Here is a 12,894-nt window from a genome sequence, read left to right as displayed (position 1 = left end):
CCTTGCTGTCACTGAGGAACTGCACACGGCTAAAGCAGCCTCCCTCTCCTCTGTCATCATCCTTCTGGACCTGTCTGCTGCAGGTCAGATCCTCCTTCGCACTCTCCAAGAACTTTGAGTTTCAGGCACTGCACTTTCCCTCCTCACCTCATACCTCAAAGACCGCACCTACAGGGTAACTTGGAGAGGGTACGAGTCCGACCCATGTCAATTAACTACAGGGATCCCTCAGGGCTCTGTTCTTGGCCCCCTCCTCTTCTCCTTGTACACAAACTCGCTCGGATCAGTCATTAGCCCGCATGGTTTTTCATACCACTGCTACGCTGACGACACCCAATTAATTCTGTCCTTTCCCCGCTCAGAGAACCAGGTCGTCGCACGCATCTCTGCTTGTCTAGCGGACATCTCTCAGTGGATGTCTGCTCACCACCTCAAGCTCAACCTTGACAAGACTGAACTGCTTTTCCTTCCGGGAAAAGATTGTCCCACTCTTGACCTAACAATCAACATCGGCACCTCTGTTGTTTCCCCGACTCAGACTGCAAGGAATCTGGGTGTGACCCTAGATAACAAACTGTCCTTCACTGCAAACATTGCTGCTACAACCCGCTGCTGCAGATACACTCTTTACAACATCAGGAGGATACGTCCCCAGCTGACCCAGCTCCCTCCTGGCTGGTCTACCTGCATGTGCCATCCGACCTCTGCAGCTCATCCAGAATGCAGCGGCTCGTCTGGTCTTCAACCTTCCTAAATTCTCCCACACCACGCCGCTCCTCCGCTCCCTTCACTGGCTTCCGGTAACTGCTAGAATCCACTTCAAGACAATGGTACTTGCGTACCATGCTGTGAATGGATCTGGCCCTTCCTACATCTAGGACATGGTTAAACCGTACACCCCAGCACGTGCACTCCACTCTGCATCAGCCAAACAGCTCGCTGCACCCGCACTGCGAGGGGGACCCAAGTTCCCATCAGGAAAAAACACGTGGGTTTGCTATCCTGGCTCCAAAATGGTGGAATGAGCTCCCCATTGAAATCAGGACAGCAGATAGCTTGCACATCTTCCGGTGGAGACTGAAAACTCATCTCTTTTGATTCCACTTCGAGCGATAGAATTACTAATAAAGAATTGCTAACAAAGCACTTATATACTAACAAAGGACTGGCTTATCTCACGCCAGTTGAGCAGCACTTGAAATGTTTTAGCTCTACGAAACCTGATGTACTTATATGATTCTGTTTTCTTCAAGTTTGTATCTTGTTGGTCGAACGCACTTATTGTAAGTCGCTTTGGATAAAAGCGTCAGCTAAATGCAAAGTAATGTAATTTAATGTTATGTGTTGGCAAACACTGACAATAACGGAGTGGTGAACCGTCAGGGCCTTCAAGGTATTCAGAGAACACTGGAACACTCAGATAAAACAAATAAAAAATTGATTTAATTATATAAATAAAATGTAATAAATGTAATAAAATGTATATAAAATGAATAAATGAGAATCGTATCTGTTTTGTTGATTTGTTTGTCCTTCTCGGACCATGCACTACGCATTTCAGTGGTTTTGTGTTAGAAAAGAAAGCAACCAATCAGATCTTGTTCTTGGTCTCTGGGTAAAATATCCTTCAACCATGGTATTCTACATCCTTGATCGAATACCCTGGCCGTTGCACTGAATGAGAGCGTACGTTTGGACTGACAGTTTGATCAACCAATCATATATTGATTTGTAGCCAATGGGCGTATTCTTTCAGAGTTTCCCTCAGTTCCAGGGTACTCTAGAACAGTGGTTCCCAACCTGGGGGGCGCGCCAAAGATCGGAGGGGGGGACACCAGGCCTCAGATGATTTGAGGCCAAATATCATATTGAGACTTTTTTTTTTTACTTTTTTTTTTTTAACTTTTTTTTTTACATATAATTGTAACGCAATACATGATTATCACTAAAAGCCTTGTCTCTACATTACAATAACATATAAAAAAATAATTGATTAATTAGTTTTAATACAAATGTGTTAAAATTAGTAGCTATTAAAGGCATAAAAAGACAGAAATGTATAATTCTTTCTTTAATAGAAATGTTTCTTTTGCCCGTAAAGTGTCCAAACCAGGCTTTTCTGGATAAGCGCATTTTTAAAACATAGTCATTGTCCATGCCGGTTTCAGTTGGATTATTTGTCACGGTTGCTCCGATCAGATCGGTCTCCTCCATTTTGTAGATTATTTACGACTTTTGAATGCACATAAACACAGTTTAATCCCTTTGTGAATTGTTTCCAATTGCGCGGTCCTTTAATTTCTTCATTCAGCGGGAATCCAAATGAATTAATCCTGAGTCCAATAACCATCAAAGTCACTCCAATAGTGTTCCTTAATTACGCTTTCATCCTCCTTTAACAAAATACTTCACATTCATCCAGTTTAGGACAGTAGTTGTAGCATTTTGAGACTTTTAAACTTCAATTACCGCTGTTGCGCCGTGTGTGTGTGTGTGTGTGTGTGTGTGTGTGTGTGTGTGTGTGTGTGTGTGTGTGTGTGTGTGTGTGTGTGTGTGTGTGTGTGTGTGTGTGTGTGTGTGTGTGTGTGTGTGTGTGTGTGTGTGTGTGTGTGTGTGTGTGTGTGTGTGTGTGTGTGTGTGTGTGTGTGTGTGTGTGTGTGTGTGTGTGTGTGTGTGTGTTTAGGGGGGGGGAGTCATTTGGGGGGGCAACAAGAGTCATTTGGGGGGGTTCTTGGGAAAAAAGGTTGGGAACCCCTGCTCTAGAAGGCCCGGTAGTTCACTGGCTCGAGACAGAGGATCTAGATAAATGCGACGAAGCAATTCATGCTGTTTTATTGTTTTTAAAGTTGAAATGACAAGTGCAACAGATGAAGATGAAGTTGTTGCGGAATTGTTATGAGTACCCTTTTCAAGACGAGAATTCAGTGAAAAGACGGACATTATAATGCCACGGAGGAAGAGGGGGGGGGGGGGGGGGGGTGTCTACAGAAGGTCAAGTTGTGATTCGGTTCGCCACTGCAATAACGTTATGTAGTATAAATAAAAATTGAGTTTATTGTTCCATTTTGTTTGTGTTGTTGTTATTGTTTTGCTCTTTTTAAATTCAAATAACTTCAGCAGATATAATCCTGGTGATGATGTTAATATTTTGTCCAACCTAGTAAATAGTCAGTTGACAGAATGTCCCATTCCAGAGCGCTGATTGGGTCCTCTTCATCTGTCCCTTCCAATGACTCGGGACGCAACACGTGCTTTTGGCCTTTACTCCCTTAACAAGAAAGGGCAGATGGATCAAAGAGCAGCTGTGTGTTTACAGGAACATGCTTCTGGCTATGGAACCTAAGGAGAAGTGTAGAATTCAACTTTATAAGAGAAAATACGATCAATGGTCGAGACGCATGGCGCTTATGATGAGATCTTCTTACATGAGCAAAGCTATAGTATCTGGATGGGAATGGAAATGGCAATCTGTCTCCAAAGTATAACTTCACAGACCTTTATTTTTATAAACAGTATGCTAAGAAAGAATTTCTTAGGGAGGCTGAACGCCAGGAAGGGTACTCTGAAGAAGATGTGGTATTCATTGAATTGACTTCACTGAGAAACTTTGATAATAATCATATGCAGTGAAATGAAACACAATTTGTACTTCAAAATCATATACATTTGTTATAGTGAGCCCCAAACTAAATACCTCCAAGCAATGAATGTAAGACAAATGAATATCCCAAGTGGCACACAAATACTGTACATGTATGATCATTTGTGGTAACCACATTTAATTGAGTTGAGAAAAGCCCCTTTCTTTCAAATACCTGGCTGAAAAACAGACAAACTTCCATCTGTGTGTCCAAACACCAGTTTGCCTTTCTTGGTTGGGTGCCATCTGAAGAGACAGATGTCTGACAGGAAGGAGTGGGCTTCTTTATGCACTGTGACCCCCGGGTCAGGCCCTCCATACACCCAGATGTACAGCGGACCACGTTGGGAGACAAAGGCCACTCCGTCAGCTAGGTTCCAGCACCAGCTGACTGAGGCAGGGACACCTGGGGAGCAGAGGAGACACTGTGAGACATCCCAGTACTCAACACACCGCCTGTCAACAACACCTGCTGCAGCTCATCATCCACCTTTAGTGTTGTCCAGTCGGGCAACAGCCTTTTGTTCAGCTACGTTCCATATAATGAGCAGGTTATCAGCTGAGGATGATGCAAACAAGTCTGGGTTGTCAGGACACCAGCTGATGGCTGTGATGGTCTTCTTGTGCTCAGACATGATGGACCTCAACTTATATTCATTGTACTGCTGGTCCAACTAAACCAAGGAGACAGAGAAAATGATAATGAAGTAAAATAAAGGAAAAAACATCTATGCTCATGGGTTAAACATCAATTCTGCTACTGCAATTTTTTGAAACCGCTCTGCAGTAGTAAATAATTGTTGACAGAGATGAGAGTTAGCTTGAAGTGATGCATTGCAAGCTGTCAATAACATTAGCACAGCAGAGACACAATGTAGGAGCCCTCCATGTTATTGTTTGCATGTCATTTTATTTTCATTACCGACTGTACTCTATCTTTCAGTATTCTTTTTGAAAACCTGGTGGGGGTGATTAGACACACAGGGGTGTGTGAGTGGGTAGGTGAGGAAAGGGAGGGAGAGCACACAGTATTTACTTAGTATCATGGAAACTTGTATGTGTCCCAATGTCCTTTTTTCTGGCAGACACAAACAGAAGACGCTACAGACGCTACAGAATCAGAGCTTCAAACTACAGATGGAACAACACAGGTAGAATTTCAAAACTGGTATTGTAACAATTTCAACAAACTAAACTACATCTGACAACTACAAAACGTCCTTTTGTGTGTGATCACTGCTACCACCTACCTGGGTGTTAATGGCAACCGGAAGAAAAAACCTTGGGACATGTACAAACCGCCAACAGTGTGTGAGAGCTGCTCACACAGCTAACTGCTAGCATAATGTGCCATTTTAAATGTAAGACATTCACCGCCCTCATGAAAACAAAGACAGACAAGTAGATCACCTGGTAGATGTATATAGCCAGAGTGGCGCAGTAGGCGAAGCGCTCTCCACTGGCAGCACACACATCTTTGTTCCAGGGCTGACAGCCTGCTGCCAGCAGACCTACCTGCTTCACCCGGGACATCTCACCTGGAGACACAAACACACATTTATGAAGGTTTATCATGAACCTTTTACGAGATGAAATCTTTGCATAGCTTTAATTCATATGTTCTGTGTATTTCCATCTTATGTTAAATGTAGACTAATAAGCATCGGTCTCAGTCGACAGTGGAGGAAATGATGATTTGATCCCTTGCCGATTTTGTAAGTTTACCCACTTACAAAGAAATGAACAGTCTATCATTTTAATGTTAGGTTTATTTTACTAATGAGAGACAGAATATCAAAAAGAATATCCTGAAACATCAATTGGTTACCTGTATAAAAGACACCAGTCCACAGAATCAATCAATCAGATTCCAACCTCTCCACCGTGGGCAAGACTAAAGAGCTGTCTAAGGACCTCAGGGACCAGACTGTAGACCTGCACCAGGCTGGGATCGGCTACAAGACCATCAGAAAGCAGCTTGGGGAGAAGGAGACAACTGTTGGTGCCATTATTCAGAAATGGAAGAAACACAAAATGAGCATCAGTCGCCCTCGGGCTGGGGCTCCACACAAGATCTCACCCCGTGGGGTTTTGATGATCAGGAGAAAGGTTAGGGATCAGCCAAGAACTACATGGGAGGAACTTGTTAATGATTTCAAGGAAGCTGGGAGCACAGTCACCAAGAAAACTATTGGTAACACACTACACCATAATTGCCGATAGCCTCCTTCCCTCAGCCAGGACACTGAAAAAGGGTCATGGAGGGGTCTTCCAGCAGGACAATGAACCTGAACATACGGCCAAGGAAACACAGGAGGGGCTAAAGAAGAAGCACATTGAGGTGAGGGAGGGGCCTAGCCAGTCTCCGGACCTTAATCCCATAGAAAATCTGTGGAGGGAGCTGAAGCTTCCAGGAGCCAAGCATCAGCCTCAAAACCTGTAGGATTTGAGAGGGTCTTCAGGGAGGAGTGGACCAGCATCCTTCCTGAGATGTGCACAGACCTGGAGACCAACTACAAGAAGTGTCTGACCTCTGTGTGTCCAACTAGGGTTTCTCTACCAAGCACTAACACATGTTCTGCAAGGGGATCAAATTCTTATTTCCCACAGTTAAATGAAAATATATTTGTATCTTTCATATAAGGTCATCTGGAGGTTTTTTTTGATATTCCTACTCTCTATTCAAATGAACCTACCATTACAATGACAGACTGTTCATTTCTTTGTAAGCGGACAAATTGCAAAAATCTGCAAGGGATGAAATAATTGTTTCCTTCACTGCAAATAACTAAATAAATAAATTAAAAACATCATCCCTAGATTCTCAGTCTCTAAATGACTGTAATGTAAATGTATGATTAGTCAGCAGAAATATTATCATCTGTGTTCTTGCATTCTATTGTTAGGTGTTGTTATGCAGCACCAACGTCGCTACTGAAATCAATACCTCTTTAAATCATATTTGTGATCAATAATTGAATGTCAGTGAACAGCTCTGTTGATACCAGAGTATGACTCACAACATGCAGCGGAGCTCAACAGCTAGTAAAGGATAAGATGATTAAAGAAAGAGAGGATTGAATTAATCTGTGCTGTGATTGGCTGAAACGGCTGCTTATCTACTGAGTAATTAGTGTCCCTGTGAGGAACTGACCAATGACTGAACCGTATATCTGAATGATTGTGCTCATAGTACGACTACACAAAGCAAGAATCTTAAAAAGACTCCTGTAGAAAAACATTGTTTAGTATTAGTAATCTTGTTTTATATTTAGGGCAAAGCCCCCCAAAAGGGTCTTTTGCTTGGATAACTGTTAAACCAATCCCTTTGTATCTACAGGCTGTTGCTGTGTAGCATCTTCACTAAAACGCTCCTAGAAATAATAAAAGATGATCTTCACACTCATAGAAATGTAAGAGCGTCGAATGTCAATAACATGGATAAAGAACTGTCATCGGCTTGTCGTATTTATACATTTTTAAATCTAATTTGTCCAACCTTTACAATAGCAATCATTTTGAGGCTTCATGAGAAAGGCGGGTCCCCTAGACAGGGGTGGGGGGTTTCCTAATAAGGGACATGTTCTTATTGACCCGTGACCCTGTAAGCTCTTCCTGTCAGGTGCCAATCTGCTAACCACGTGCAGTTGTCCCATTGTTGAGCACACAGCACATGTCTTGAAACACGGTGAGGACTCGACCTGTACTTCCTCTCAACAACAGATCAAATATGTTAGTTTATGAACTGTCACCACCTTATTTTGGGCTTATTGCATGCAACTACAGATTGATTACATTGTTGTAAATGTTGTTTCTTTTCTTATGTACATTAAGCTATATCTTTGCAATCAATTGTGTCATGGTTTAAGGCATATCCTTTATTTCTTCGGTGTATTTAGTTTTGAATTTGAGTTTTTGTGTTTCTATCATGCAGAATGTTAAATGACATGTTTGTTAATTCAATGGATCAATCTTGTCTGCACCATAGGCTGCTGTTTTAAGAAAAGTGAACGCTTGTATACTGCAACTATTAGGAACGTTCACTTCATTACAATAAAATGTGATACAGACATTTCTGGTTTATCTGGAAAATATGGACTTTGGTGATATCAACTTTTCTCTAGTGCCACCACAAGGTTACATCCGTGTATTTAAGTTAGATGGCTCAGAAGCTGGATTGTCATGAAATTACACACATTCATGTCCCCTTTCGAATAAATTCTTATCGCTTAAGTGTCCATTTATAATTTATCTAGCACCATGATCAGGCCAGATTTTCAATTTCAGCAACTCAGTGGTTTAAGACCAAAAACCTGCAGGACTTAAGACGTTCCCATCAGCCTCAGCTGTACTTCATTTTATTGCTAAAATGCTTATGTTATCAGGCAAATAAACGAGTTTATTTAGATGTTAAATATAGCTTTGTCCTCAGGAAGAAAGCCGGCACCATGTTAACCTTAGTAACTGCTGTTTCAGGTAAACACAGTAGTTTCCATTTGAAATCTGATGGGATCTTATCATTTTCTTAAATGGGTCTATTAACACTAAATGTGCTCCATGGAGACCATTTAAGACTTGCCATCTCTAAACGCTGCTCTCTATAGGGTATAGGCTAGATCAGCTCACACTCTTCAAAACAGAATGAAAGCATAACAGATGCCGCTCCAATAAAACATGTCGTCGTGAGACAATGTGCTGCCAGCTCTCAATGCTCTTTTAGCAGCATGTATTAGATTGTAGCTTATAAATACCCGGTTATAAGATAGGCTACCAAATCTATGTTTTTCCTTACAAATTGCAGAAGCCGCGCTCCATTTTTGTAGGCGATCAATAGGCCCCAGCAGGGGATGTATATATTCAGACCCAAACACCAATACTGACACCTATGCAGACCCGTTACAGGAGCTAACACACACTCCCTCGAACACTCACTATATTCCCCCTTCATTGCTGCAACCACTCGCCACAAACGCGGTTTTGCGGTTTGATGTGGTGTTTAAAGGCTAATGTCCCTCAGATAGAGGCATCAACAGATCCGCAGTGTTTGAGCCCCTCGAGTGTCGCAGGTCCGCGTTTAAAGTGCAGCAGGTTAGTGACGGACAGCCGCAGCGTGTCATGTCTGTGATGCTGTCCGTCGTTTATGTGTATATTCTAACTGCAGGTCGGTGGAGGCTGTCGGTGTTTCCTTACCGTTAGTTGTCGGCTGGCGCGTGCAGCACGGACAGCTCCAGGTGCTGAAATGCTGCTCACGGTGCTCTGCAGGGGGCGGAGCCTGATGGCGGCGGTGGTTGGTCCTTGTGGATTATCCTTCTGCTCAGCTATTGGCTTTCTTGGTGTGTGTGTGTGTGTGTGTGTGTGTGTGTGTGTGTGTGTGTGTGTGTGTGTGTGTGTGTGTGTGTGTGTGTGTGTGTGTGTGTGTGTGTGTGTGTGTGTGTGTGTGTGTGTGTGTGTGTGTGTGTGTGTGTGTGTGTGTGTGTGTGTGTGTGTGTGTTACAAAAACCGTTGATGAGAGGGAGAGAGGGGGATTTATTGTCAATAATGATATACAGAATAAATGATCATTTAGAAGGTCACTATGGTGTTCATTCCAAAATAACAAACAAACAAACTGAATAACCGGTGAGTAAAACTGTTTCAGATAAAAGCAGTGCACAAAAACATTACTTAGGCTAACTTTAAAATGGAGTGCAGTTTAAATATAGCCTACAGTCGCGAAAATGTACAGACTCAAGTAAACTGTACCTTAAAATTGTTCTAAACTACATTACCAAACTTACTATTGTTAGTTCACTGAAAGAATACTAGGCTACATACTAGTCTATTGGGAACAAATGCCTTATGCTCACGGGCGGATCTACCGGGGTGGCATGGGGAGGCAACCCTGCCACCCTAAAAATAGCCTTGCCACCAAAGCCCCTAATGTTTTTTCTGTAGCCCCGGACAATTCTCCCTCAATAATATAATAAATTAACCGTGCTTTACCTGAACCTCATCATGACACTATAGGATGGCAGGAATGTAATTTCCCGTGTGCAAGCAGAGCCGGCCCGACCCATTAAGCGACATAAGCGGCCGCTTTGGGCCCCGCAGCCACTAAGGGCCCCCTAGCAAAAAATAAATAAATATTATAATCTCAGTACACCGTCGCCGTGATAAGTATGTTTAATTAATTTTGTTAATATGTCTAGATTGCCTACTCTCAAAGTCATGTATTATATTATTGAGTCAATAATATAATACATTAACCGTGCTTTACCTGAACCTCATCATGGCACTAGAGAGGACGGCAGGATTGTTCAGTGAATGCAACAGAGGCAAGACACCAGACCAACCAGAGAGTTGAATGGAAATAAAAATCTTTGTTATTGGCTGACAGGTACATATCCTGTGAGCTGTGACAATGTTTAAAATAAACTGTCAGTCGGACTCAGAGTTTTTGAAGATGGACATAAAAAATGTTTCTTAAAAAAGATGACAATTCTCAAGTGGTGGCTCACACAACAACCCCAGAGCCACCACTTGAGCCAGGTGAACAAGGTATGTAAATGTCAGTAAACTTCCAAGTTATGCGAACAGGTAAGCAAAGCATAAATTACAGCTACGTTGACGTTACTTTGAATCGAGGGGGTAAGCTAAACCTTCAGCAAGTAGCTATAGCTAGCCAGATATATTCAATTTAAACTTTGTCATACTATCTAAATTTAATGTTTTTTTGCGTTACTTGGTGATTTCAAAGAAAGCTCTCTGGGAAATGTTGACTTACTGTCAGTGTTCGACATGAAGCTAGAAGCTACCTTACGTTACACAGTTGATCCTGAGGGCTGTCAGTTAAAGTGTTTCATTGTTAGCTTAGCAAAGCATCAACTTAGCACTGAAATATATGGATGTTATGTGACAGTATTTCTGAGAAAAAGTCAGCTGAAATGGTGGCATAGTTACCACTGCTTTATGTGTCGACAGCATGTTTGAACGTATTTGCAGCAGTAAATGTGGCTGTTTGGCCACTGACGTTGCCATAACACCTGAATTTAAATGTGCAACCTCTTTTTGTGACAGATTTTTGCATGAAATTATAATTCTTCTGAATGATATTCCGATTGAGAGCTAGTTTCTGTGTGAACATTATGAGATGGAAAGCCAGAGAATAAATGAAAAACTGTTATGAAATACTATATGACAAAACAAGAATACAGTTTAAAAGGGGAGTTATTTGTAAAATATCCATAAAGAAAAATCTGTTTACAGTTGTGTTTCATATGGTTGTTGAGAGATGTATCTATAGATCTCTTAATTTTGCTCTCAAAGTGCACCAGATTGATGCTTTTAACTTTAATATTTAAAAAAAAAAATCTTCCCGGGGGGGCATGCCCTCAGACCCCCCTAGAGGAGGTTAGGTCCATCACCCACCTAAAACATGGATAGGATACTAAATACATCTGCACACTTTTTATATGTTGGCCTATGTCCATAGGTTTCTGTTTTGGTGGAAGTCATAGGTGCGCTACTGGTCGACGCCACTGATGTGCCCCCCCCCCGTGGTAAATGATTTCCCCCCCATTCGATTTATTCTAGAGCCGACCCTGACAAGACGCGAGCCTTGTAATCCCTCCCCCGGCCTTGGCGCGAGCCTCGAAATGTGATTGGCGGCGATTTCATTTGAACGGGATGGCGCAAAACGAGAAGCATTCGGTCTACAATGACAGAGAAGAGACTGTCAAGTTTGGCTGTACTCAGCATTGAATCAAAAGGCACTAAAGCTTTGGATCTTAATAAGTTTGTGAGGCGTTTTGCTGAACAAGATGGTAGTCGCCACATTCAGCTGTTAAAAACTGTTAAGATGATGACTGTTAAGACACTACCAGTCAAAAGTTTGAACATACCTTCAAATTCGAAGTTTTTTTATTTATTTTAATTTGTTCTTCATTGTAGATTTATACTGAAGACATCAAAACTATAAAAGAACACATATGGAATTATCTAGTAAACAAAAAAGTGTTAAAAAATCCAGAATACAATTTATATTTTGCTGGCTACTGCAGAATGCTGTGGTATCCATGCTGGTTAAGTGTACCTTGAATTCTGAATAAATCACCAAGTGTGTCACCGGCAAAGCCCCCCTGGCTTTCCAAGTTAATATTGATTGATATGATTGCGATTAAATCAGCATATGCTTCTGCCAGAGGATGCCACCCCTCAAAATCTCCTGCCACCCTCTTGCCACCCCACGAATATTTTTCTAGATCCGCCCCTGCATATGCTTGTTTGAGCCCAACGAAAGGAAATTTAATATTTTACCCTACAACACTCAACATAAATCAGAATCAGAAACAGGTTTATTACCAAGTAGGTTCACACGTACGGGGAATTTGACTTGGTGTTGTAGTGCATACATAAAAGTAAAACAAAAATAAAAAAACATAGAACTATTTTAAGAACACAAAAAAAATACTATTTACATTGAAATACAATGTAATAAAATATAAAATATGTGCAGTAAAAAAATAAACTGATATTATCAACATTGTGTGCATTAATGTAATGTATAGAGTCTGCGTTGAGGCTGAGGTAAAGTGTCAGTGGGGACCGGGCCTTGTTGAGGTGGCCGTAGCAGAGGGGAAGAAACTGTTCGGGTGACGAGAGGTTTTGGTCCTGATGGAGCGCAGTTTGTGTCCAGGGTGGGAGGGGTCGACCACTATCTTCCCTGCCCGCCTCAGGGTCCTGGAGGTCGTGGAGGGATGGCAGATTGCAGCCGATCACCCTCTCTGCAGAGCGGATGACACGCTGCAGCCGGCCATTATCCTTGGCTGTAGCTGTGGCATACCAGATGGTGATGGAGGAGGTGAGGATGGACTCTATGATGGAGGTGTAGAAGTTCACCATCATTGTCTTTGGCAGGTTGAATTTCTTCAGTTGCCTCAGGAAGAACATCCTCTGCTGGGCTTTTTTGATGAGGGAGCTGATGTTCTGCTTCCATTTGAGGTCCTGGGCGATGATGGTGCCCAGGAAGTGGAATGACTCCACAGCAGTGACTGGGGAGTCAGAGTGATGGGGGAGTCAGAATCAGACACATCTCATAACCCAGAAAATATGGTGATACAAAGAGAACATGACATACATATTACAGAAGACTCAGCAACTATATACATATATATTCATTTTCTGAAATATGTCAGGTTTTATTAAGAATGTTTGTCCTTTAACCGTTTCAACTTTTTAAATGCAAATCCCTTTGACTGGGTGCAGGGTAAGCATAG

The 12,894-nt window shown here is 42.1% G+C and overlaps 1 protein-coding gene and 1 long non-coding RNA gene across 14 annotated transcripts in view; both read right to left on the bottom strand.

Annotated features, from left to right (window-relative positions):
- wdr17 (WD repeat domain 17) overlaps positions 1-8,987 on the bottom strand; it is an 82,245-nt gene extending 73,258 nt beyond the window's left edge. For 8 of the 13 annotated variants that reach the window (XR_013801835.1, XR_013801836.1, XR_013801837.1 and 5 more), the window contains exons 1-5: positions 8,573-8,603; positions 5,051-5,178; positions 4,131-4,314; positions 3,816-4,046; positions 3,158-3,268 (exon numbers count right to left, since the gene is read on the bottom strand). Coding sequence is in view for 9 of the 13 variants with exons in the window: in XM_079645629.1 (XP_079501755.1) it covers positions 3,158-3,268; positions 3,816-4,046; positions 4,131-4,314; positions 5,051-5,178; positions 8,573-8,588 (670 nt within the window). In the remaining 4 variants the exon portion in view is untranslated. Of the gene's footprint in view, positions 1-3,157; positions 3,269-3,815; positions 4,047-4,130; positions 4,315-5,050; positions 5,179-5,468; positions 5,618-8,572; positions 8,604-8,830 lie in introns of those variants that run through there. The other 5 variants (XM_079645636.1, XM_079645635.1, XM_079645634.1 and 2 more) reach the window with 5 other exon arrangements.
- Positions 8,988-11,955: 2,968 nt separating this feature from the next.
- Positions 11,956-12,894, bottom strand: part of LOC307031365 — a 12,824-nt gene continuing 11,885 nt past the window's right edge. Inside the window, exon 2 of the long non-coding RNA XR_013805933.1 lies at positions 11,956-12,669. This is a non-coding gene — a long non-coding RNA (uncharacterized lncRNA). The remainder of the gene's footprint in view (positions 12,670-12,894) is intronic.

The sequence above is a fragment of the Notothenia rossii genome (genome assembly GCF_949606895.1).
Source record: "Notothenia rossii genome assembly, chromosome: 1".
NCBI lineage: Eukaryota > Metazoa > Chordata > Actinopteri > Perciformes > Nototheniidae > Notothenia > Notothenia rossii.
The sequence above is the reverse complement of the archived record's forward strand: the minus strand, read 5'-3'. Positions and strand labels throughout refer to the sequence as shown.